Raw genomic sequence first — 24,497 nt, forward strand, 5'->3', positions numbered from 1 at the left:
CCTCCTTTCTTCTCACCAGGTCTCATGGGTGGCAGCCAGAGCTTATATTGAAGGAAGCTTCCTTGTCAGCTGATGAAGTGCCCTAATGTGTCAGCTTTTCACCTACACACATCTTCTAGTTTTTGCATTAGGAAATTGCTCCTGCTTTGGGATGACCCGAAGTAGAATGTAATGAGATGAACAAATCTCTTTGTCCTGTTCCTACTCACCCCTGAGGACAAAGCGTGGCTTTTCGAAAGGGTCTGTTTAGCCTGAAACCATTTGGTATGTTGGGGCAGAATTGGGGTCATTGTGTATTGGTCTCTGTCAGACAGAAGAGGTTGTCAATATATATATCCGCTTTCCTTTCAAAAAATTATTTAAAATTTCAGCATCAATTTGCACATCAGAGAGTCCATCCCACTTGTCCAGTCCAGCTGTCTGGTCACCCCAGGCACAGGTGGCTGCTGGGAGGTTTCTCGGCCTCCTGCCATAGGCGCTGTATGTCAAGCAAAGCAGTACAGTCCCATTTTATGTGGTTTGTAGTGTTCTTAGTGCTACACTTTAGTGCTCAGTGGTGTTCAGGCTGAGAAACCATTCTGGGCCTTCATGTCTGTTTTCTCTGGCTGCCTTCATGAGTTCCTCTTTGTGTTTCGTTTGCAGCAGTTGAAGTATTGCATGCCTGATAAATATTCCTCCATATTTATCCTGGTTGGTCTTCTTTGAGCTTGGGTCTGTGGTTTGATATCTGTCTTTGATTTTGGAACATTCTTGGCCATTATTTCTTTAAATGTTATTGTTACCATGTTCTGTCTTTCTCCTTCAATTACACATGATTTGGACCATTCGATATTGTTCTGCAGCTCTTGACTGCTTTTTCTTTTGGGGGGCTGTTCTTGCACATTCTGTGTGTGTGTGTGTGTGTGTGTGTGTGTGTGTGTGTGTGTGTGTGTGAGAGAGAGAGAGAGAGACAGAGAGAGAGAGAGAGAGAGAAGAGAATGGGTAATTTCTGTTGACCTGTCTTCAAGTCCACTGACCCTTCCCTTGGCTCTGCCTGGTCTATGAACCATTAAAGGCAGTCTTCATCGCCGTTACTGTTTTTCCTTCCTAGGATTATTTCCCTTTGTTTCCGTCTCATAGTTTCCAAGTCTGTGCGGAAAGGATCCACCTGACTGAAGGTGTCCACCTTTCCCACAGCAGCCTTCACGTGCCACCCATAGTTATGTTAAGTCCCTATCTGGTCATTACAACACCGGGGCTGTTTCTGAGTCTGAGCACCATGATTGCTTTGTCTCTTCCGACTGCTGCATCTGCCCTTTGTTTATCCCTCCTGAGCTTTTGTTGAAAGTTGGGCATGTTGAGTAAGAAGCACAGCTGAGATTGAAGTAAACAGTTTTGCTACCTGAGGATGGATACACCTTCCTTTCTCTGGCATTGTAGGCCTGAGTCAGTGTAGTCAGGAGCTGTGCTGGATTTGGGTTTTCCTATCGCTGGAATTCTTCCTGCAGACTTCACATTCCTGTAGCACCATTACGTTGTGTGTGGGGAGGGAGATGTTATGCTAGAGCTTTTCTCAGCGCCTGTTCAACACTCAGCCGTTTTGTGCTGCACTCACAGTTGGTCTCCCTTTTCCGCCTGTCCAGGAATAGTCCTCTGATACCGTTACTGAGCTCTGGTTGGTTTGGGGTTGGGAGGAGGGGAGGGGAGGCGTGTGTGGCTGTCCTGATTAACTCCTGGCGGTAGAGCCTTCTCTCATCCTGCCTGGCTCGCAGCTGTACACCTGCGCCCAGCATGCACTCCTCCACTGCTCTGTCCAGCGTTCGCCTTTCTGTGCAGCCCCAGTCTGCACTGGACTTCAGCCACGTCCAAGGGCAGCAGGGCCTTGTTGCCTTTCCAGCAGAAACTGAAGACTGATGTCCACAGGAAGGGCAGTGGAGCAGGGTCTGGGCTGGGCCGCTGCCTTTCCAGCGCTGGCTGCCCTTCTCCGCCCTCGGGCTGTGTCGTTAAGATGCGTGCTCAGGCCTCTAGAGCGCCATGACCCGGGTTTTCTTTCTCTCTGAGTACACAGTGAAGTCTGTGGAGTAGAGCCTGTGCGTTCTGGTAAATTCTGTCTCTGTGGGCCCAGGGCTGCTTCTGTTTCAACAGCTCACACTCAGCCTTTTGTAATGTGTTAAACGTTGTAGCTCAGTCTTTTCACTGGCATCTGTTGGCATTTGTCCCAAGTAAACAAGTGCTTGCTTCTCGTCTCTCCTGTGAGTTGCCTTTCTTCCCTTAGGGTTTTGGGTGAGTTGGGTGCCTTGTAATCTCAGCTCTCTGAAGGGTTCAGTTCGCAGGTTATCCAGTGTTTTGTTATTGTGAGGTTGGGAGCAATACTCTTAGCATTCTACTTCCTAAATGGAAGCCTCCTTCTGTGTTTTTGTTAACAAATCGAAAAACTTGGAATAATCTTAGATTTACAAAAACCATATGAAAAAGCAGCCTGTGGAAAGGGAGAATATACTTGCAAACCACATACCCTACACGATGTCAATTTCCAAAACAGATGAGGAGCTCATGCAACTCACTAGCAAAAAATCATATAACCCCAAAGTGGGCAAAAGACTTGAATAGACATTTCTCCAAAGAAGACACACAAAGGGCCACCAGACACATGAAAATGTGCTCTGTATCACTAGTCATCAGGAAATGCCAGTCACAACGCAGTGAGACACCACCTCACACCTGTCGGAAGGGCTGTTATCAACAAGTCAGAAGATAACAAATGCTGGTGAGAATGTGGGGGAAAGAGAACACTTGGCTGTTGCTGGTGGGCCTGTAAATTGGTACAGTCATTATGGGAAACACAATGGCGGTTCCTCAGAAGATTAAGACTAGAACTACCATATGATCCAGCGGTTCTACGTCTGGGTGTGTATCCGAGAAACATATAATTACTGTCTCGATGAGACCTCTGCATTGCAGCAATATCACAGTAACCAAGCTGAGTGTCAGTCAACAGATGAGTGGGTAAAGAAAATATGGTGTGTGCGTATGTTTGTATATATGTATTCAGGATATTTTTACAGAATATTTTTCGGCCTCAAAAAAGAAGGAAATCCTGTCATTTGCGACAAGATAGCACAGGAGACGTCTTTACTTACTGAAGTGTTATTAGTGAGGTATGAGTGATGTACGGTCAGCTGCAGATACACGTACGGGGCAGGATTAGGTGGATTTGGCTGTGTGTACGCACCGTGAGTCCATCACCATGGTCACGATGGTAAGCGTGCTGTTACCTCCAGCAGTCTGCTTGCGTGTCTCGGTGCCTATTCTACCCCCGGGGCAGTCCCTGATCTGCTTTCTGCTACTACAGTTAGTTTGTGTTTTCTGGAATTTTATATAAATGGAATCATATAGTTAGCACTCTTTTTGAGGGGAGTGGGTCTGGCTTCTTCCACTTGGCATAATTATTTTGAAATTCGTTCATAACATAGTGGGGATCGATATTTTTGTTTCTTTCTACTCCCGAGTAGCATGTCATTACATGGGTACACCACAACTTGTTCCGGTTTGGGGCTTTAAAAATGAACTTCTAAGAATGTTCGTGTACAGGTCTTTGCATGTGTGATTCGCCTCTTCATATTTATAACAGTGTCTTGAAGAACCAAAGTGTTTAATTTTTCTTAAGTTGAATTTGTTGATTTTTCTCTCATAATTTCTTCTTTTAGAATCCTGTTTTAGAATTCTTTGCCAAATTCAGAGTTGTAAGATTTTTCTCCTGTTTTGTTCTGGAAGTTTTATAGTTTTAGTTTTACATTTAGGACTATGATGCATTTTGAGCTAATTTTTGTATATGGTGTGAGGTCAAGGTTCATATTTCTAAGTATGAACATCCGTCATCACTTATTGAAAAGGTTATCCTTTCCCCACTGTTTGCAATAAATTGACTGCATATGTACTGTCTATTTCTGGACCATTAATCTGTTCCCTCCGGTCTATATGCAATCCCCTGGACAATGCTAACACTGTCTGGATTACTCTTGCTTTATAAGTTTTGAAATCTGATTTAGTTAAATCTCCTAAATTTGTTCTTTTTCAAAGTTGTTTTGGCTAATTTAGATCCTTTGCATCTCCATATAAGTGGTAGAATCAGCTTGTCAGTTTCTACATAAAAGCTTGTTGGCCTTTGAATTTGGACTGTTTTGAATCTTAGATCAATCTGGGGAGAATTAATGTAACAATATTGAATCTTCAGATCTATTAGCACAGTCTTTATTTCTGTTTATTTAGGTTTTTAATTTCCCTCAGCAGTGTTTTGCCATTTTTTAGTGTACAAGTTTACACACCTGGCAAATTCATCCAAATGTTCCAAATTATGAAATTCTTAATTCATATTTTTGATGCTACTGTAAATAGCATTTTTAAAATTTTAATTTCTGATTGTTTATAACATTTAGACATACAATTGATTTCTGTATATTGATTTTCATCCTGTGACCTTGCTAAACTTATTATCTCATTATTTATAAAAATATTCTTTAGGATTTCCTATATAGACAATCATGTCATTTGTGTATAAATAGAGTTTTACTTCTTTCTTTTTCACCTGCATGTCTTTTATTGCTTTCTTGCCCATTTTCCCAGGCTAGAGCCTTCAGTACAGTCTTGATAAAACTGGTGAGAATGGACATCCTCACCTTATTCCTCATCTACTAGGGCAAGCACTTATTTGTTTATTTATGTTACCATTTTTTAGATTGAGGTCCCATCATCCATTTTATGTATCTGGCACCATAGTAGGTATACAAGAAATGTTTCTTGAATGTACCCTGAATGAATAGTTTATTCTTGCTTTCTTGCTGACCATGAGTGTTCTTTAAAGGAAACATCTAAGAGACAGAAAATAATACCACAGGACTTATTAACCATTCAAGTCATGAATCATTTTGTTTATAAATGATTGAGGTAAAGGCTTATAACCATAAGCAAATGCTTTCATGACTTTGAACACAAACTTCACTGATTCAAAATGTATTCTCACGAGAAGGGGTTTGGGAACTAATGTTAGTATTTTTCTTCTTTTCTTTCTAGTTGCTGGAATATAATAAGGAATTCTTTTTTTTTTCTTAATTTTACAAAGTTTTCTACATTTCTTGACCACTCTGGTTAATCATCATTATCAAATATGAAGATACATAACGCAATCTATTAATTTCTAAGTTAGGCAAAGATAGTGGGTTCTGAAGACTATTTTTATGGATGACTGAAAGCTTATAGATTTGTATGGAAGCTGAAAATGCAAAATTTTAGAACTACCATTGTACCTGTTTTCAAATGAAATTGTGGAAGAGATTGATTATATGTGTGTCTCATGAAAAAATTTTGAACTCTCATGTGAGTTCATTAAGTAGGTTCATAGCTCATTTCGATAAGGGAGAGCTTCTGTACTGACTGTGTAGGTAGACGGTATTATCTGGGGTCTGGGGAGGATTGAACAAATGAACATGGTTTGAAAAGATTTGAGGAAATTCTTATTTTGTCTTTTGTCTACCAAACATGTTTGTGTACTTTTTGTAAGCTCTAAAGTTAGGAGTTTTTCACTGTATAGTTTTACTCTTTCTATTTTCACTTTCCCAGGCAGATAAATGTAAAAGCTTAGACTCAATGATTACTTAGTAAACATCCAGCTTGATATTCTCCTTTATTTATAAGTACATTATTTTAATTTATGAAGTGGCTTTTAAATTGAGTCATTTAAAATGTATTAAAGGAGCTCTATAAATAAAATAATACTGTGTGATTTTTGAAATGTGAATGCTTACTACCTTTTATGTTGTGGAAATGTATATATTTTTGTACCATTTTTCTCAAAGAAGATGTACTTAGGGACACAGATGTCTAAAATTTGGACTTTTTCAAAGTCATCTTGCAGAACTTAGGGGGGAGAAAAGCTCTTTCGTTAATAACTCAAGGCTTTGTCTGAGTCAGCATTTCATGGCCAAATCGTTATTTCGTGAACGTAAGCACATAATTAGAAATGTTCGATCCTTAATGACTGACCTACCCGTGAATGTAGGACTGCGTTTTGAATCCAGTCTGTGTTAAGACTTAGCTGAATGTTTGTACTTGCCATAAACATCATATGGAAATGAATAAACCCTTTTCCCACCATAGGAAATACTCTCTTAGCATTAGTAGGGTTCACACTGGTAAATTAGCAACAACAAAAAGTTCACACAAACAAACCAAACATTCTTTATACTTCACAGATGTATCTTGTGATTTTTCCAGAGGGAACAAGGTATAATCCAGAACTAACAAAAGTCATTTCATCTAGTCAAACATTTGCTGCTCAAGAAGGTAAGTAAACATTTGACTGTATTTGACAAAATAATTTTTAAAGATAATAACATTTTTAATTTTTGTTCCTAGACAAGATACTTATGTTTCACAATTGAAATGAATGAACATATTTATTCTTTGAATAAATGTATGCATTACCTCTTGGGAAATTAAGTTTCTTCTCGTGAATTCATATGCATGTTATTACATATCTCTGAGAGATTAAATTCAAGTGCTTGCTGCAGACTTTGATCCCATGGATGTAAGGGAAATCTATCTAGGTACAGGATTATGCACATGACCCTTTCCATACAGTTTGGGTTCTGTGTGATGGAAAGAGTTTCTAATCTGTACATTGACAAATCGAGATTGGAATCCAGATTTTGACATTTATTAACTATAGGGTTGCATGCTGCCTAACGTTACGGAGCTGCAGTTCCTCATCTCTTAGAAAACGCATGCCTCACAGGTGTACCTAAATCTGTGTAAGAATTACGTTCAAAGATATGTGAAGTTCCTGTTGGAGAATATCACACAAAGTGGGTCCACAGGACTTGGAAGCTATTTGATGTCCCCAATAAGGAGAATAGTCTTGACATCCATATTTTAGGCAGTTGGCTAACTGATACACGAGAGTGAGCTATTTGATTTAAGCAGGTGGGGAAGTAAACAGAAACAGTGGCCCTGCTGTGTTACCAAAGGGGGCTTTGAAGATGGACTGTGAATTAGTATGTGCTCTCCGTTCATGATGGGCAGGCTTTACCAAGCAAGTGCCCTGTGATGACGTTATGCCAGGTCTGTGCAGGGCTGTCTAAGACCACGTGCTGCCGTCTGGTGACCTACATGGTAGCTGCTACTCCCAGGTGGCTGGTGAGCATTCACAACGTGGCTCGTCCCTCAGAGGAGATGAGATTTCAATTTTATTTATTTTTACTTAGTTCATTGTGATCTGATGTGAATCCATCCAAGAACTCGCAAACAGTGACCACATTTATTTGCTCATAGTTCTGTACTTTGGGGCAGGGCTCCACAGGGATGGCTCATCTCTGCAGCCTCCCTTCTCACTGCACTTAGGCTGGCGCTCTGGGGGGGCTAGAACGTCCGAGGTGGCTACCCGTATGTTGGCTAGTGAGGTCCTAGCTTACTTCACCAGCGTACGTGGGCTGGCTGTCCCAGATGGGATAGCTAGGCTGTCTCCAAAGTCCTTTTCAACTTCTCCTTCCAGTGTTTATCAAGTAGCACTCTTGCGCCACCATGTAGGTGGATATGACCACTAGCTTTGTGGTCAGAGGTGGACAGGACCACTAGCTTTGCACTGCGACCCCAAGCACGTATGAGTTACAGAACTAACCTTAGACGGTTCCTTTCTTTCCTTTGCTCCATTTCCTCACTTGTAAACCTGGGATTATAATATCTCCTCCATAGGGCTTTTGTGAGTTTCAATGGCATAATGTTTACAGAAAGCAGCTGTAAAAGGCTGACTGTATGCGTTGTTCTACGCCGTTTTATATAAGGCACTTGAGAATCCGGGGATTTTGTATCTGCTGGGGTCCTGGAACCACCTCCCGCACGTACCGAGGGACAACTGAAGTGTTCGTGGAGTTAGAAGTTATACGGGACTTTTGACTGCGTGGGAGTTTGGCACCCCTAACCCACGTTGTTCAAGGGTCGTGTGTGCGTGCGTGCATGTGTGTGTGTATGTGTAAATACTTAGCATACTTTTTCCAATCGGGTAAAACAGGTTTATATGCAACTAGATTTATTTACTGTGTTAACTGTATTCAGAGTCATAATTTCAATCCAGGTTTTATGGCCTGTGTCAGTCACCTGAGGCTTTCATTACAAGACAACACAGACTAGGTGGCTTAAACACCAGATTTTTAAACAATTTTCTCAGACTTCTGGAACATGGAAGTCTGAGTTGCAGGTGTCATTACGGTCGGTTTGTGGTGAAAACTCTCCTCCTGGCTTGCAGAGAACTGCCTTCTTGCTTTGTCCTCACATGAACTTTCTTCAGTGTGCTCACACAGAGATGTCTCTTGTGTCTCTTCCCCTCTTTATAAGGACACAAGTCCTAGCAGATCAGGGCCCGGGCAATATGACCTCACTGAATCTCAATTACCTCGTTAAAGGCCCTGTCTCCAAATATAGTCCCATTGGGGTGAGGGCTTCCAAATGAATTGTGGGGTGTGGGGGAGAGCTGCTTCAGTCCATAACAGGGCCTGAAATATTTTTCTGTTTGTAATTAGATTTAATGCTAATATTTCTTAATTCATTTCAAAATAATTTAAGATGAATATTTTCCTTTTATTGTTCAGTGTCATTAACTGAGATGACTAGTTAATATAGCAACTAAGAGTTACTTATTTTTAAAACTCCACAGCAATTTTGTAATGCTAAAACAAGTACTTTTAAGTAATTCTTAAAATAGTGCAATAATGATACATATTCTAGCTTTTCAGTCTAATAACACCCTAGTCACCTATAATTGATCAATTATTGGTCTGTCATTTTTCTGAATCATAGGTCTTTCTCGAAGTTACCAAAAGGGGAAAAAATTTGTCTTGTGAATATAATTTTTAAATGCTAACTCTTCTTTAAATTCTGTAACTGGGAAAACTGTTCCTACCTATTAGAAGTATATTTTCTTGTGACTGTAAAGGTAATTATTTTCCACCATACACAAAAGGAAACTGATTTGTAAAACAGTATATCTAGAAAAAGTGTTTCCTGTTTTCTTTCCTCTTACGTCACAACTAAATGCAATTACTTGAAAATAAAAACAAAAGAACGATTACTTGAAAATAAAAACAAAAGACCTTGTTTCTCCATCTGTTAAGCTAATTTTTCTTCACGAAAACTGAAACTAATAGCTCTTGTTAATATATCACGTTTTGCTTCAGAACATTAAGTTTGCTCCTAAACTACCTTCATTTGAATCTGAATTAAAAAACAAATAGAAAAGCAAATCAAAACCAACATTTTTAATTTAGATTTTTAAAGTTTGATACTTGTTTACGCGTCTAAGTCACTGTGTGTATACCGGTCCTCAGTTCTCTGGGCAGTGGTATGGCCGGCTGTATACTAGGCAGAGGTGGTGGGTGTGGGTGTGTCCGTCTTAACCCTGGAAACTTCCAAGCCTTGGTTATCACTATTCCCTAGAAGTATTTTGCTTCAAAAAAATATCAGTCTAAAATATTTTCATTCCATATTAAAGTTGTATTTAAGATATATTTGTGTTGTAGTGTCATGAATTCTTAATATTTTTAATTTACAAGCTTGTCATATTAAAGTTCTCTAAATTTCCTTCTTACTTGAAACTAAATGTTAGTCATTTCTTTAAAAAAGACTTGTTCACAGTCCCAAATAAATTAGTCAAGATTTTGTTTAAAAATAGTCTCTCTAGGACAGAACTTAAGATTTTGAGAGGTCTGAAATATAGGTAGAGGCTTCATAAAACTATCACATGTCAAGTAAGCAAGGTATATATTGAAGACTTTTCAATTTTATCATATAAATTAGAGAAAACTCAATTTTATTTTCAGAATGGCTAATGTGGAACTTGCAATTTAAGGAAATAATGGTAAAACAGTAAGGAGAGCTTCAACATACTATGTAAAGATAATAGCATTATGTAGTATAATAGTATATAAATATGAGTAGTATAGATATATACATAGCATGTACTGTATAGCATACTGGGATTAGTAAATATGAATAAAATAATATAGTAAGTAAAAACAATCTTTCTGTAATTATGTTTCTGAAACATTTGTTTATTAAGGGACCAGTGAGATTATGTTATGTCGGCCCCACCCCACAGACCTGTCACAGAGCGCCCTCATCCTCTCCTCCTGTGGCTGTCATTTCTTTGCCAGCCATGGAGCTGCTATCGCTGGCTGGTCTTGTCAGGTATCTGGCCACCTCTGTGGTGACTTGCAGAGTGCGAGGGGGTGCAGTCTGTTCCTAGTGAGGCCACAGACTAAATCTCATAGGCCTCCATTGCTGTTGGATCAACGATTGTTCAGGACGTAAGGACAGAAAAGAATCAGATGGGAAGAGCACAGTCAAACCTTGCATGCCCAGTCTAGAATGTCTTGTTCTGGTATGCTAGTCATTTTTGGAAAAGAAGAGGAATGAATAAAGGGGATGAACACGCTTTCAAATTACAGTTATGGTGATACTCAAGAAACCTGGTTTTTTTTCACTTTGCGTATTGACTTTTCCATCTAAGACTAAACAGCAGCTGTATTTCATGTCTCGTCCTTTGGCCTCCTGTTCCTCCCAGGTTCTGTAGCCTGGTTCTGATGGGCCCCTAGGTCAGGTGACAGGATGGCAGCAGCAGGGAGCTGCTTGTGGGCCTGGGAGGACTGGGGCGGGAGACAAGGGCACCTATCACACCTGCATAGTGCTTTGTATACAGCAGACGTGCAGCTGGAGAGGTGGCTTTACCTCTGGGCCATTTCCAGGCTGTTTGCTCACAGAGTTGCACCAAATAAGTGGTATCATTGTTTATTCCTCCTGTCTTTTCACACTCCTCTCAGCTGCCCTGTGGTGAATTCCTGATGGGCTCAAACCACGGTCTGAACTCTAAAGCAGCAGCTGTCTGCTGGTGCCTGAGTCAGCAGTACCGGCTGAGTCTGGAAGCTTACTTCACATCCGGACTCCTGGGACCCACCCTAGACCTTTCAGCCAGACATTCTCGGGGTGAGGCTCAGCCCTCCAGGTGATTCTGATGCATCCCGAGGTTCTAGAACCCCTGGTCTCCTCGCTAGGATTAGTCGTGTGTCAGCAGGTTCGTTGGGTCAGTTATGTGTTTCAACCAGAACATGTGGAGCTAATAGGTAGTGGTAAACCTTTATTTCGTACTTCATTACGAAATAAAGTTTCATTAAGGAAAAGAAGAACATGATAGCAGTTATGTACCCACTATAGGAAAGGTAGAGGTGGGCATATAGGAAAGGTAGAAATAGAAAGAGCCCTCCATCGCAGTCCTGCAAACATTCAGGTACTGCTTTCAGGATTGAGTCTTTCTCAGGTATATGAAGTGTTTCGTTTGAATTAGTTTTCCTTAGAATCATTTGCAATGTTTTGCTTTCAGTGGTTGCTAAGGAATTTGGAATGGGATGTATGTCATCTTCCTCCTGACCCTATGAAAGTGAGCTGTGCAGTGGGTTTTACCGTAGCAGCTAGCAAGATGACGTCAACTTTTTGAACCCTAGTACTAGAAAACAGACATTGAGTGATGCATCTGTAATGGCAAACCAAATACCTAGAATGTTCATGTTATTCAACAAAAAGCTGTTTTTCTTAGCACCTGGATTCTGTCTCTGACTTGGCGTAAAATGCGACTCGCATACCAGAACAAGACATTCTAGACTGGGCATGTAAGGTTTCAGTGTGCTCACCCCAGCGATGAGTCAGTGCCACAGCCTGCCTGTCCCTCTAACGCTCTTGCCCGTGTGACCCCAGTGTCTTACTCCTTACTAGCTCCGTGCAGGGGCTCTTCCATCTCCCGACCTCTTCCCCCTGTTCACATGTCTACCTTTCCCCCGCTTGGAGCCCTCATCTCGGCCTCTCTCCCTGCCACCTTTTCCTGAAGCTTTCACTAATCAGACATGAGTGATTGAAAAATGTCTTCAAGTATGAGTATTCTTTTTATATTCTGAGAATATTATGTGTCTCTTTTAGGACATTGTACCATGTATTGTAGCTATTTAGGTTTATTTTATTGCTTTATGCATCTCTGACCTCCACGTTTATAATTGTCTTGTTAATTACTGAATAGAAAAAGTACTAAACAAAGCATTATAAGGTCTTTCTAGCTGACTTTGAGCAAGTCATTTTACCTCTCTGAGTCTCAGTGACTTACTTTGTAGCAGTCAAGAGTCATGATAATATACATATAATGTAAGATTTTTTACATGGATCAATAAAGGTTTTCTGTCCAGTGTGTTTATGATTATTTATAATGTTTCCAAATTTCCAGTTAAGCCAACCACCACCATACGAACCTCGGGGAAAAGCTTGGTCAGAGGGTAAGAAGGTGGATTTTCGTTAGTACCGAGAAGAAGTCAGGAGACCTGGAGATGGAAACAAGGCAAAGCGGGTGCTAACACAGAATCTAGATACTGACCAGGAAGAATCAACTTAATTAGCTACTGTCTGAGTCAGTTTAGGTTCGGGCTCTTCTGTGGTTTCCTGGAGGAGAGTCCAGTCTCTCAGGATGGTGGGCTCAGGTTTGAGGAGTTAATTATGAACACCTCTGTACTGAAAGTATAATTGGCTTCTCTATCATTGTTATGAAATTGGTTTTAAAACAATGACCCAGGGTTTGGGGATCCCGGAGCCCTCCTCACAGTTTGTCGCTGAGGACCCCTTGGTCAGATTGTACAGCATTGTCTGCAGCCCACGCACGGGGCCTTAGGATTGGGAGGTGCCTGTGACCATCAGAGAAGAGCCAGGCTCTGTCTGTCGCGACAGTGAGGGTATCTTAGGTTACTCTAAGCCTTGGAAAATGAATAGACCCTGTGTTAATAAGTACATGCAGGAGAAATGGCCGTTTTCTCACCTTGCATTGACACCTCACTTAACCCATTCTTTGAGCTTCCATTCCTACCACTCCCCTGAAAAGACTGATTCAGGCACCATGTAGCCTCCCGTTTCCCAGGGACTCACTTCTCAGTTCTGGCCCTCTCAGTGTCGTCAGCGAGAGTACGTGGCCGTTTCCTTCTCCTTGAGACGTGTTCTTCTCCGCGCATCTGTGTTACCCAGTCTCCTTGGTTTTTTCCATCCTCATTGGCTGTTCCTTTTCAAGAGCTGGAAGATAAAAGCGGGAATGTGCAGGCGCTATGGATTGGACCTGGGAAACGTGTTTTGACTCATTAGCGCTGCTCCTACGTAATGTATTCCTCAGTGAGAAGAGTTAGTGATACATATTCATTTATCACAAAGCTGATATTATAACTCAGTTTTTGAGAAATATTACTTTTTTGTCTTTTAATCTTCATACTAACTTATTCAGATCCTACTGGTTCCTTGTTCTTACTGAACCCCACAGGGCGATTCTGTGGACCTTTGGACTTCAGATCGGGTGAGCTCCATTAGCAAAGAAGGGCGTGCTAACCAATTTGATTGACAAATAAATGTTTTCCAGCCCAGTACACTACTGAGACTTTTGCTATAAGTTTGTGAATAAATTAAACTGCTCCTGCCCTGGGGACTACGTCGGCCATGTGGTGTGGGAATCTTTGTCTTTCCCACACCACTCTGCATTTTCAACATTCTTCTGCGGGAAGATCCCAACACGCTGTGGCTGTTCTTCCTTATGCAGATGATTTCCCTGGAGAGATAGAGTAGAAATTCCAAATCAGGTTTTTTCTGGTCTATTTTCATGTCACTTCTTCAGAGGGCTACTCTTTTCTGTGAAATTGTCAGTAAATATTCTAGTTCAGGAAAAGAGAGGCAGTAGGAAATAGGAAGGGGAGATGAACAAATTCTCAGCACTAGTGGGAGCAGCAACGGACATGTGATTAATTAGTCTATTAAATTGCAGTATGTTCTCAGAGAAGCATTTAGAAGAGCTTTTTTAAAAACGTATATAACACACACACCCTATGTCAAATACACCCAAGAGAATTGAAATCATGTTCATACAAAAGCTTGTTCATATGCAGCATTCATATATAGTTTATATGAATGTTCATAGCAGCATTTTTCATAATAGCTAACGGGTGTCTCAGCTCAGGTGTCAATCAACTGGTCAATGGATAATAACACTGTGGTCTGTCCACACAATGGAATATTACTCAGCCATAAGAAATAATGGAGCACTGGCACCACTGCAACGTGGAAGAACCTCAAAAACATTAACCTAAGTCAAAGAAGCCAGTCACCAAAGGTCACATACTGTGTGATTCCATTTATGTGAAATGTCTATAACACAGCAATCTATAGAGACTGGAAGTAGATTCATGAGAGCCAGGGAAGGAGTGGGCGAGGGGAGTGCAATGTTTGCAACGGCTACTGGGTGTCTTTTTGGGGTGATGAAAATGGTCTGTAATTTGATAGTGGTTATGGTTGCACAGCTCTGTGAATATATTCAGTTGATGCAAAAGTAATTGCAGCTTTGGGCCATGAATTTTAAATCATTATAGCTAGGCTCAAACATATCCTTATTAATCAAAATAAGAACCATTACAATCAACACATTTTTGCCAACAAGAAAAGTTTGTTTATTCCTGTAGCGTAAAAATCAGTGCTTCAAGATTCGACAAACTCTTGAAAGCATTTTCTGCATCCTCCTAGTTGTGGAAGTGTTTTCCCTGCAAAAAGTTGTCGATATGGTTGAAGAAGTGGTAGTCGTTTGGTGAGAGGTCAGGTGAATATGATAGATAAGGCAAAACTTCATAGCCCGATTCGTTCAACTTTGGAAGCGTTGGTTGTATGACGTGCAGTCTGGTGTCATCGTGGAGAATTGGGCCCTTTCTGTTGACCAGTGCCGGCTGCAGGCCTTGCAGTTTTCGGTGCATCTCATCGATTTGCTGAGCATACTTCTCAGATGTAATGGTTTCGCCGGGATTCAGAAAGCAGTAATGGATCAGACCTGCAGCAGACCACCACACAATGACCATGACCTTTTGTTGGTGCAAGTTTGGCTTTGGGAAGTGCTTTGGAGCTTCTTCTCAGTCCAGCCACTGAGCTGGTCATCACTAGTTGTCGTATAAAATCCAGTTTTCGTTGCACGTCACAATCCAATCAAGAAATGGTTCATTGTTGGGTAGCATAAGAGAAGACAACACTTCAAAACAATGATATTTTTGATTTGCAGTCAGCTCATGAGGTACCCAGTTACGGAGCTTTTTCACTTTTCCAACTTGCTTCAAATGCGAACAACTGTAGAATGATCGACGTTGAGTTCTTCGGCAACTTCTCATGTAGTTGTAAGAGGATCAGCTTCAATGATTGGTCTCAACTGGTCGTTGTCACCTTCCGAGGGCCGGCCACTATGCTCCTGGTCTTCAAGCCTCTCGTGTCTCCTTTGCAAAACTTCTTACACCACCACTGCACTGTACGTCGTTAGCAGTTCCTGGGCCAAATGAGTCGATGTTGCGAGTTTTCTCCGCTGCTTTACGACCCATTTTGAACTTGAATAAGAAAATCGCACGAATTTGCTTTTTGTCTAACATCATTTCCATAGTCTAAAATAAACATAAACAGCAAGTAATAAGTCATTAGCAAAAGAACATAAAGTGAGAAATGCACATTAAGATGATGTATAACATAACCACATTTATTTAAGAATACATTCCAATATCAAATGGCAAACTTCAACAATGCAGAAATCGCAATTATGTTTGTACCAACCTAATACTAAAAATCACTGAATTGTATGCTTTAAAATGATACATCTTATGGTATATGTATTAGATCTCAGTTTGTTGTTGTTGTGTTGTTGTTGTTGTTGTTTTTTAAGTAGACCAAGAAACTGGATTCTTGGGTTTCACCCAAAAGTATCAGGCAGGTATTTCACATTATATGGACCACATCAGCTGTGACTTCAGATATTGTACACATTGGAGGTTGTTTAGCTAATCTGTTTGAATAGAAATAGAACTGAAAGAATCATGGACTTGGAGTCAGGATTTATTATGAGTTTAGGTGAATTGTACTGCTGAATCTTGGGCACGTGACCATGGGCATGATGCTACCGCCTTTATTCTGTTGCCAAACAAGGAGGATGAGATTTGCCCTTGTCAGGAGTTTACCAAATGGGAGGGTTTTTTGAGAGGTCAAACTGGGTAAAGGCCGGTTTTCCCACAGCTTCCCACAGAGTCTTATGCACGTCCGTGTTTAATACGTACGTATGAAGTAAGTGTTAATTTACATAGAAAGAGTCGTGTGAGAGTGTTCTCCAAACTTAAAGTCCTATAGATATGAGACTATGACATTCATATACTCTGGTCTGTTCCTGGACATTTAGAAACAATGTAGATGTTCTGTCACTGAGGTGTTTTGTAACTAATTTATGACCACACTGAATCAACTTCTTTTCTAGGCCTAGCAGTATTAAAACATGTGCTGACACCAAGAATAAAGGCAACCCACGTTGCTTTTGATTCTATGAAGAATTATTTAGATGCAATTTATGATGTTACAGTGGCTTTTGAAGGGACTATGGACGGTAAAGGGCAGCGAAAAGAAGCACCATCCATGGTTGGTAAGTTTGTTTTTAATTAAGGCATATATCCTTATGAATGTATAATGCACTTTTTTAAAAACAGTGACGTGTACTCTGCTTTATGACATTTGCCTGATACATTTTCCAAGTAAATATCCTCAATATATTTTTCAAGTATTTTTTATTAATCTGTACAGTTTAAATTTCATTAGCCCTGCTAAGTTTGGTATTTGTTGGTTGCCATATTAGTCCTTTAGACCTGCCCGTTATCATTTTACTCGGCTCTTTCTACCCAAAGTTCACACACAGACGTGGAAGCTGTTAGTCACAGGAGAGCGTGAAGAGGGGTAACCGAGCAATACTGATGGTGTAGACGGTCAGTGTTCACCTTGATATGCATGTTTCAGGAAATGTTTTTGAAATTTATATCATTGGCAAGAAGAAAGACAGTCAAGTGTGACTTTTTTTCAAACATCCTATGTTTTAAGGATCTTTGAGCTATATTCTATGTGTATGTCAAATATAACAAGAAAAAGTAGAATTGTAAGGAAGCAGAATATTTTAGAGACATTTAAACATGGTAATAGACAAACCAGGAAGTGTGTGGAGGAGCCACCCCCTTCGCAAAGTGCCCATTGGAGCTGTGACGAGGCGGGAGAACAGCGAGCCTCACACTTCACCTTGGCGGCGGTCTGAAGGGGAGCCGACGTGCTTGGCACACTGCTTCTGTCAGTAGGATCTCTTGAAGGCCAATGCCCAAAACATGTTCAAAAGGCGTAGCTAGAGAGCAGCTCTCCAGAGAGAGGATGGAGGGGTGAGGCCCAGGGGCTAAGTGGTGTGCAAGTTGGTCGCGGTGGAAGACACTGAAGTCCGATTACTTACAGCCGAAGTAAGAATGGCTGCGCTCACAATTACCTTCAACGGAGTAGTCGTTAGAGCGGAAGCTGAACTGTATTTCATTTTAAATGGAATTTTTTGGACTATATTATGCATCAAACAGTTTAAAAATCAAAACGGTAGAAAGTATGCCGTGAAAGGGCTTGGTTTCCAGCCTGCCCCCAGCCACTGGTCTCCCTTCCCCTTCCCACAAGTAACCAGTTTTCTTCATTTCTTGTGGAAAGTACATGCAAATTTAAGTGTCTGTTCTTACTCTGCTGTCCCACCCTTCTTAAAAAAGGCAACATATTAATATTTTTCTTCCTTTTTTAACCATCAAAGGCGTCCTTGACCTGTTTTCACATTTGAAAACAGACATGCATTTAGTTCAACAGTATTGTCATTACTTCATCAAACATTGTTTAAAACACAAGAGTAAACACGTCTTTATTGTTCATGAAAAACAGATACAATTCCCATAGTAACCTTTTTAAAATGCCACTTTCGCTGTGTCTCCCTCCGGGTGGTGGGGACGCCTTGATTAGCCGCGCTCACAGGGTACATGCCCACCTGTCCTGCCTGCCGTCCAGGGCCTCTGTGTCTTCCACCCTGAGCTCCTGCCTTTCCCCGTATCCTCCCACCCTGTGCCTCCTAGTGGGCCCGGCTGCGACGGAAATCCTCCCGCGCCCCACACACCTTCTGGGGTGGAAGACTGTGTGGGCCTTCCTCCTTCCCCAGTGAAACCCAGGCCTTCTCCGCCCTCATCCAAGCCTGCAGCTCCCTCACACTTTGCACGAAGCCCTTCCTAGTCCTTTGCTTCCTCTGCCGGTGGTTCAAACTGCCGGTGCCACAGTGGGCATAGCCTGTGCTAGCTGGGCTCCTCTGAGGGATCAGATGCCTGGAGCCTGGAGGCAGGGGGCCTGGTGAGAACCAGGACCTCCCACTGCTCTGCTGCTTCACTGCTCAGTAGCTGGCGGTGGCTTTGTGTATTCCTTACAGATTGCCTCTGTTTTGGCTTTTCTAACTCTCAAGCCTAGAAGCGTTTCTGTCAATTAAGTATGAGTATTTCTGCAAGGAAAAGTACACCGGAGTGAAGTCAAAAAACTGAGGACAGACTGGGAAAATATTGGCAACTCAGATCGCAGGAAAAAAGGCTTATTCCCTTAATGGATAAAGTGCTCCTGCAAATTGATCAGATGATCAATAACTCAATAGAAAAATGGGTAAAGGATGAGAAAAGACAGTGCACAGAAAAAATGTTCAACCTCATGCATAGTAAGAAAAATGCAAATTTAAACTTATAGTGAGATACCATGTTTTCACTATCAGAGTGGCAAAAATCCCAATAACAGGTTTTGTAACAGACCCTGAGGGCGAGAAGAAGGTGTAGCAGGCACTTTTACACTTTGCCATTAGAAATCAGTGCAGTACATACAGCCTGTGTAGTTCGTTGTCTTGGCAATGTCTAGCACATGGCATTGCCACTGCTGAGGCGTGAGTCTACAGATATACCTGTGCCTGCAGGAAATGCCATCTGGCTTTCCTTCTGTGTGAATTCGGATTGTGAGTTGGGACCTATAGCTTGCAAAACCCTTCTCTCATTATTACATAAATGGATTGATATTCTGCTCTACTTATAATCTAGTATAGATTAAGATTCCCTTTAAATTATGAGGTAATTTGGGTTAAGTATAAAATTCCATAGCTTAGAATACTGTAAGACATTTGTGGTCACGTTTAAGTATTATTAAGCATTATCTCCATACATAGTGGGCTGTCATTGAATATTCATCTTCTACAGCCCAATTAAAACAATATTTTCTATAAAGTTGCTAGATTGTTCATTCATATGCCATAGGTCAGTGTTTCTCAAAGCATTGCACAGGATTATCGCTCCATGGGCTTCACCTGGCTGGTGGTTGAGCATGCACCTGGCTCCACACCAGACAGCTGACAGACACACCCCAGGTGAGGGCGGAGCTGCGTTTTAATGAACTCTGCAGGGTTCTGTGATCACTGGCTGTAGGGAGGCGTCCTGGTAGAGAGCTGGGGGCCAGGAGTGCCTGTCCTTCCCGTTTCCTGGTGTCTCATTGTAGTGGGGGTGGGGGTATCGATTAGTACCCCCACCACCTCCATCCCTGTGTCCGCTGGGGTCCATCTGGTCTCGTCCTGAGAGTCACCGTGTCCTGTGCACAGTTCGCTGGGCAGAGGTGAGGCGGGGCACTTTGATTGTAATTGACTTTAAAAATCCTGTTTCTAACGTGGGTGGTTTACCATAATAAATTAGATGCTCAAGGACATTTGATACTCTGTTTAAGCGTTTTATGTGAGTCTAGGTGATTTTTTCTATTAATATTTTCTTACATGACAATAAAACTTATTTGGAGGAGAAAATTACAGGTAACCAAAAGAAGGGGGAAAACGCGACAAGCTCATCTGTCCAGATGTAACCACAGTTAACAGTTTGGCTATTTTCTTCAAAATCTTCTTTTTTATAATGTTTATATGTTAGAGTATGTATGTGCCTTTATCTATTTTTTAAAAATGAAATCATACATATACATAGTTTTCTTTATATCTTGATTTTTTTTGGCTTAATAATATATCATGAACCATCTTTACATGTCAGCATATAGACTTTTATAATTTTTTTAAAAGGCTGCATAGTGTTCATTGATGTGAAATATGCAACAATTTATCAACCCAGTTTTCTGCTATATAAGCATGGCCCAAATCCAACTGTGTGTGTGTGTGTCCGTCCTCCCCGCCCCCCCAGAGGAAGGGGGGGAGCAGGTTATAAACCAGAAAGCCCGTGTGGGGAGCCCAGTGAGGCCCCGCGTGTGCAGGCTCGCATGGCTGCACGTACACGGTACGGTCTCTACACCCACGTCTGCCCCCACTTTGCCCCCTCCCCCCAGGCACAAAGCAAATGGGACTCGGTTTCCGCGGAGACTAAACCTCGTGACGTGCGCATGCTTGGAAGACTTTCATTACCTGAGCCGTCAATACTTGGTAGGGCTCTCCCAGAAATGTCCTAGTTACAAAAAAGTCTACCTTAATTAGGATGCTTTTCCCTGAGTTCCTTAAATATTGTGAAATACCTTTTGCGTATGCAATGTGAAATGTGCCCCAACCAAAACAGTTTTTGCAAATATAGACACAAGAGCCTTATGAAATATTGAGGGACGTATTGATGTCACTTTTTATCTTTGGTGGCAGAACCTCCTGACTGTCCTTTTAGCCTATCTCTGATGACGGTCTTACAGTCTGTGCTTGGACGCTCACCTCGGGGACTTGGCTCCACTACCCGCGCTCTGGGCCTTGGTTGTTCACCCCGACAGGCACGTAATGGTCCTTGCCCACACGGATCTGTGACGATCCAATGAAGTAAGGCACACAGTTGCTGTCGAGACCACAGCACCGCGTCAGCCTCGGGGAGAAGCCCTGTGAGCTCCGGGGCTATTCCTCAGCGCCCCTTCCCTCCTCCGCTGACGTCCTGACAGGCATCGCCAACCCCTCCTGAGCACTTTCACAGGCGTTTCAGCTCTGACGTTTGAAGGCCAGTCGGTTTCCTTTCTTTACAACCTGTAGCTGTACGCACAGTGCTTGAAATATCAGGGATGTGTACATTGCCAGTTGGAGGATTATTTAATTATGGAAATGCTGAGGGGGAGATGTAGACAGTTAAGTGAAGGTAGGAAAACTGGGCTCTGCGTTTCTATGGATCAGAAATAGAAATGAGAGGGCTGGAAACATGCCGGCAGCTAACGCATAGTGTGTGTGTGTGCTGGAAATACTCCCCATACGGACCCCATTGGCAGGTGCTTTACTGTTACCTGTCCTACAGACTTGGGCGCAGGTGCAGAGCGGCTAACGGGTCTGCCCCGGGGGCACAGGATCGAAGCCCAGGCTGCCTGACTCACTGTCCCTGCTGTCACCCAGGCCCAGCTCTGCTTCTGAATGTACTTCCTCAGCAGTTCTTTGAGTATTTAAATGAAAGATAGAACTTGAGGAAAATTAAGACAAAAGTAGTGAAAAGTAAATCTTCCGTATTGCCATATTTTTCACATTTATCCTCAAAACCAATTCACTCCTAAAAGTATATAAAAAATAAGGTAATTTTTGATGGCCGAAATGCCGCATGTTACCAAGGGTTGCCACCAGAAGTGAAGAAGAGCAATTGCAGAGGGTGCTCAGCACAGAAGGGACCTGTGTGGGCTCGGAAGGCGACAGGCGTCTTTAAGGAGAAGCTGCAGGTCCTCCTCGAGCTGCAGCACCTGCCGGTCCCTCGTCTGCAGAAAGCTTCTCTGAACACATTTCAGCGTGAGATGAAAGGCCTCGGCCTCCTGCTGGTGTACCCACCAGGGCACAGTCTTCTCTTCAATCTCTTCCTGGTTCTCCAAGGAATTCAAATACGCTGATGTTCTCCCCTCTCCGCGAGAGCCACCTACAAGAAGAGGGAGTACGCAGGCTCCAAGTTCTTTCTTACTTTGGAGTAAAGCCACGCTGGAAAAGGACTGTCTGCTTTTATCATGTCTTAGGAGCTGTACTTACTCAAGGGCTCACAGCTCTTCCACGAAAAGAATTTTCATTCCTGAACCAAGTATAACGTGTTAACATGTGGCACAGACCAGGAAAGCAAGCAAGTCATAGAGGAAGAGGGTCTGTCCCCCTTGTGTTCCGGCTGCGGGGCAGTCAGTCACAGGAGTCTTGTCCGGCTCGGGGAGCCCGACTGACGGGGATGAGTGCCAACACGCACCCTGGCCTTGCCAGAGCAAACTGGACGCACCCCATCGCCACCCTTGCGGACTAGTCTGTGGGAGCAGCGGTGACATTGTGTGACCAGTGATGTGCGTGGGGACGGGAGACTCGTGGTCCTGAAGACGACTAGGGGATCCAATGTTCGGCATTCGGGGGTCCCTCCTCAGGGTGGGTGTACACTTGCAGCAGAGTCCAGCTGCCTAGTCCTGGGCTGGCTACAGAATTACAGGGAGTTTACAAAAAGTAATGTTGGTCTGTGGATTTAACTGAATGACTGCGGCAATCGCGGCGGACTGCAAAGCTATAACGTGCTCACTACTTCAGCTTGAAACCCCAAACCACAATTTATAATCTTTATTTCAACTTTTTTTCTTTGCTAAAGAATCTATATTTTCAAACTGTTTCATTTCATTGTTATTTTATGTAACCACAAGTTCTAAAATAAAAAATGAAATGTTTTTGTTTTTTGTTAGAATTTCTCTGCAAAGAATGTCCAAAAATTCATATTCACATTGATCGTATAGACAAGAAAGATGTTCCAGAAGAACAAGTGTATATGAGAAGATGGCTTCACGAGCGTTTCGAAATAAAAGATAAGTGAGTAACAACCGTTCCAGCACTTCAGAAGCTTTGCTTCGACTAAAGGTCACTCAAGTAAACAATTAGAAATGAATGTAAACAGTTTCATTATCTTAAGAGTGCTTTTTATAAAGTGAGGTCAGATCTTGCTCTGTGCATAATCTGCTCGTGTTTTAACCTTTGCTGTTACACGTCACTGTAGAAGTGCTTGTGGGAGGCTTATCCGTTCTCATTTACAGAAGGGCACTGGAGGTGCCCCAAATCAGCCCTGCCAGCTCAGATAAAGTGGTGGCGTTGCTGGAGGGCCGGTGGCCATGCCAGCAGTGCATGGGAGAGGAAGGCTGTCACGTGGAAATGACCCCGGGATATTTGTCAATGGACATTTTCCCAACCCAATGTCTCGTTCCTATTAGTATTTGGGGGCCCACACCATTTCTGGGGTTGGCCCTGTGTTTGTCCATGCTAATGACACCACTTTGGAGCAGACAGAAGTGTTGAACGTGGCCGAAAAAGAAGTTGCAGGTGTATCTGTACCTCTTGGGTGAGGTGTAGCGTAAGGTGGGCCCACGGAGGCAGCGTGTGTGATGTGCCACTTATTAAAGAGCGAGCCTTGACGCAGCAGGTGACATCTGGCGGGGATTAGTATCTCTTTGATTTAATACAGATTCCTAAAGGTAGACATTTTAGGATTTTCTTTTCTTTTTAGGAAGATAAAAAGTCTTGGGTTTAGATATGATATTTAGAAGTTGAATTTTCTTGGTTGAAAACTTGGTTCAGTTTGCTACCAGTGGAGGTTTTATCCTTTCTGATGCATATCCTATTTTTTGAAAGATATATTTTAAATATCTGTATTTTAAACATCTACACTTTCTATTTTTATAGAAAAATGGATCTATCCATTAGTTATAGTATGTACCATTTATTAGGACCACATTGAAAAGTATGTTTTTTTTAAGACTAAAAAATACTTCCAAAAATATGTTTATATTCAGAAATTTTATCCAAGTGTTTTAGTCTCCTAATGTGCTCCTTCTCAGGAAACCGCTAATTTGCCTCCTTTCCTTACTGTATTCCAGTAAAGGATTTCCTAATTAACCCTCCTGGGTTAACTTTACCAAGTGGAAATTATTAAAAGTATACTAAATCTAGTACGTGAAACATTATAAAGTTTATAAACAAGTAGCTTTATTTCTGTATTTCACTGACTCAGCTGTACGTGACTTAATTTAGTAAACCAACCATTTAGTGCCGCCCACTGTGGTTATGGAAGCAATTTTTAAAGTAAGATCTGTGGGTTTTGACATAAAAATCTGTTCTCAGAAAAACCTGAACAGTGTGTCTAAGGCCCAATGGATTTTGTGTGATGGGTATTTGTGCATATATAGGATGAATCTGGCATGTTATAACAGTGGTTCTCTCCAGAGAACATGACTTCTCCTTTTGTGTTTCAGATTTTTATATTGAGTAAGTTCTGCTATTAAAACTTGACGTTTTTAAAACAAGATGGGGAGTGAATTAACAACGCTCTTTTTTCCTGCTTTTGGCTGCTTTTCCAATTACATGGAATAAGGGCTTTTTTGGAAGCTCCCTGTATGTTGTAAGAACTGCTGATCCTTCCTCTGACGTGCGATGGAGTGGGAGCTGTAGGAAGAAGTGAAGGCTGGGGAAGGCGGAGACAAAGCTGGGCTGGCTTATCACCAGGTGTCAGTCAGCTTGTCGCCAAATTTAAAGACCTAAAGTTCGTAAAAGAAAAACATCCCCACGCAATGACCTGAAACCATCTGTTTTTAAATACTGCGTA

The 24,497-nt window shown here is 41.9% G+C and overlaps 1 protein-coding gene across 1 annotated transcript in view; it reads left to right on the plus strand.

Annotated features, from left to right (window-relative positions):
- Positions 1 to 24,497, plus strand: part of AGPAT5 (1-acylglycerol-3-phosphate O-acyltransferase 5) — a 53,223-nt gene that overhangs the window by 26,023 nt on the left and 2,703 nt on the right. Inside the window, exons 5-7 of the mRNA XM_033104516.1 lie at positions 6,228 to 6,318; positions 16,358 to 16,519; positions 22,591 to 22,714. Coding sequence (XP_032960407.1) covers positions 6,228 to 6,318; positions 16,358 to 16,519; positions 22,591 to 22,714 — 377 coding nt within the window. The remainder of the gene's footprint in view (positions 1 to 6,227; positions 6,319 to 16,357; positions 16,520 to 22,590; positions 22,715 to 24,497) is intronic.

This window comes from Rhinolophus ferrumequinum, chromosome 4 (assembly GCF_004115265.2).
Source record: "Rhinolophus ferrumequinum isolate MPI-CBG mRhiFer1 chromosome 4, mRhiFer1_v1.p, whole genome shotgun sequence".
In the NCBI taxonomy this organism is placed as follows: domain Eukaryota; kingdom Metazoa; phylum Chordata; class Mammalia; order Chiroptera; family Rhinolophidae; genus Rhinolophus; species Rhinolophus ferrumequinum.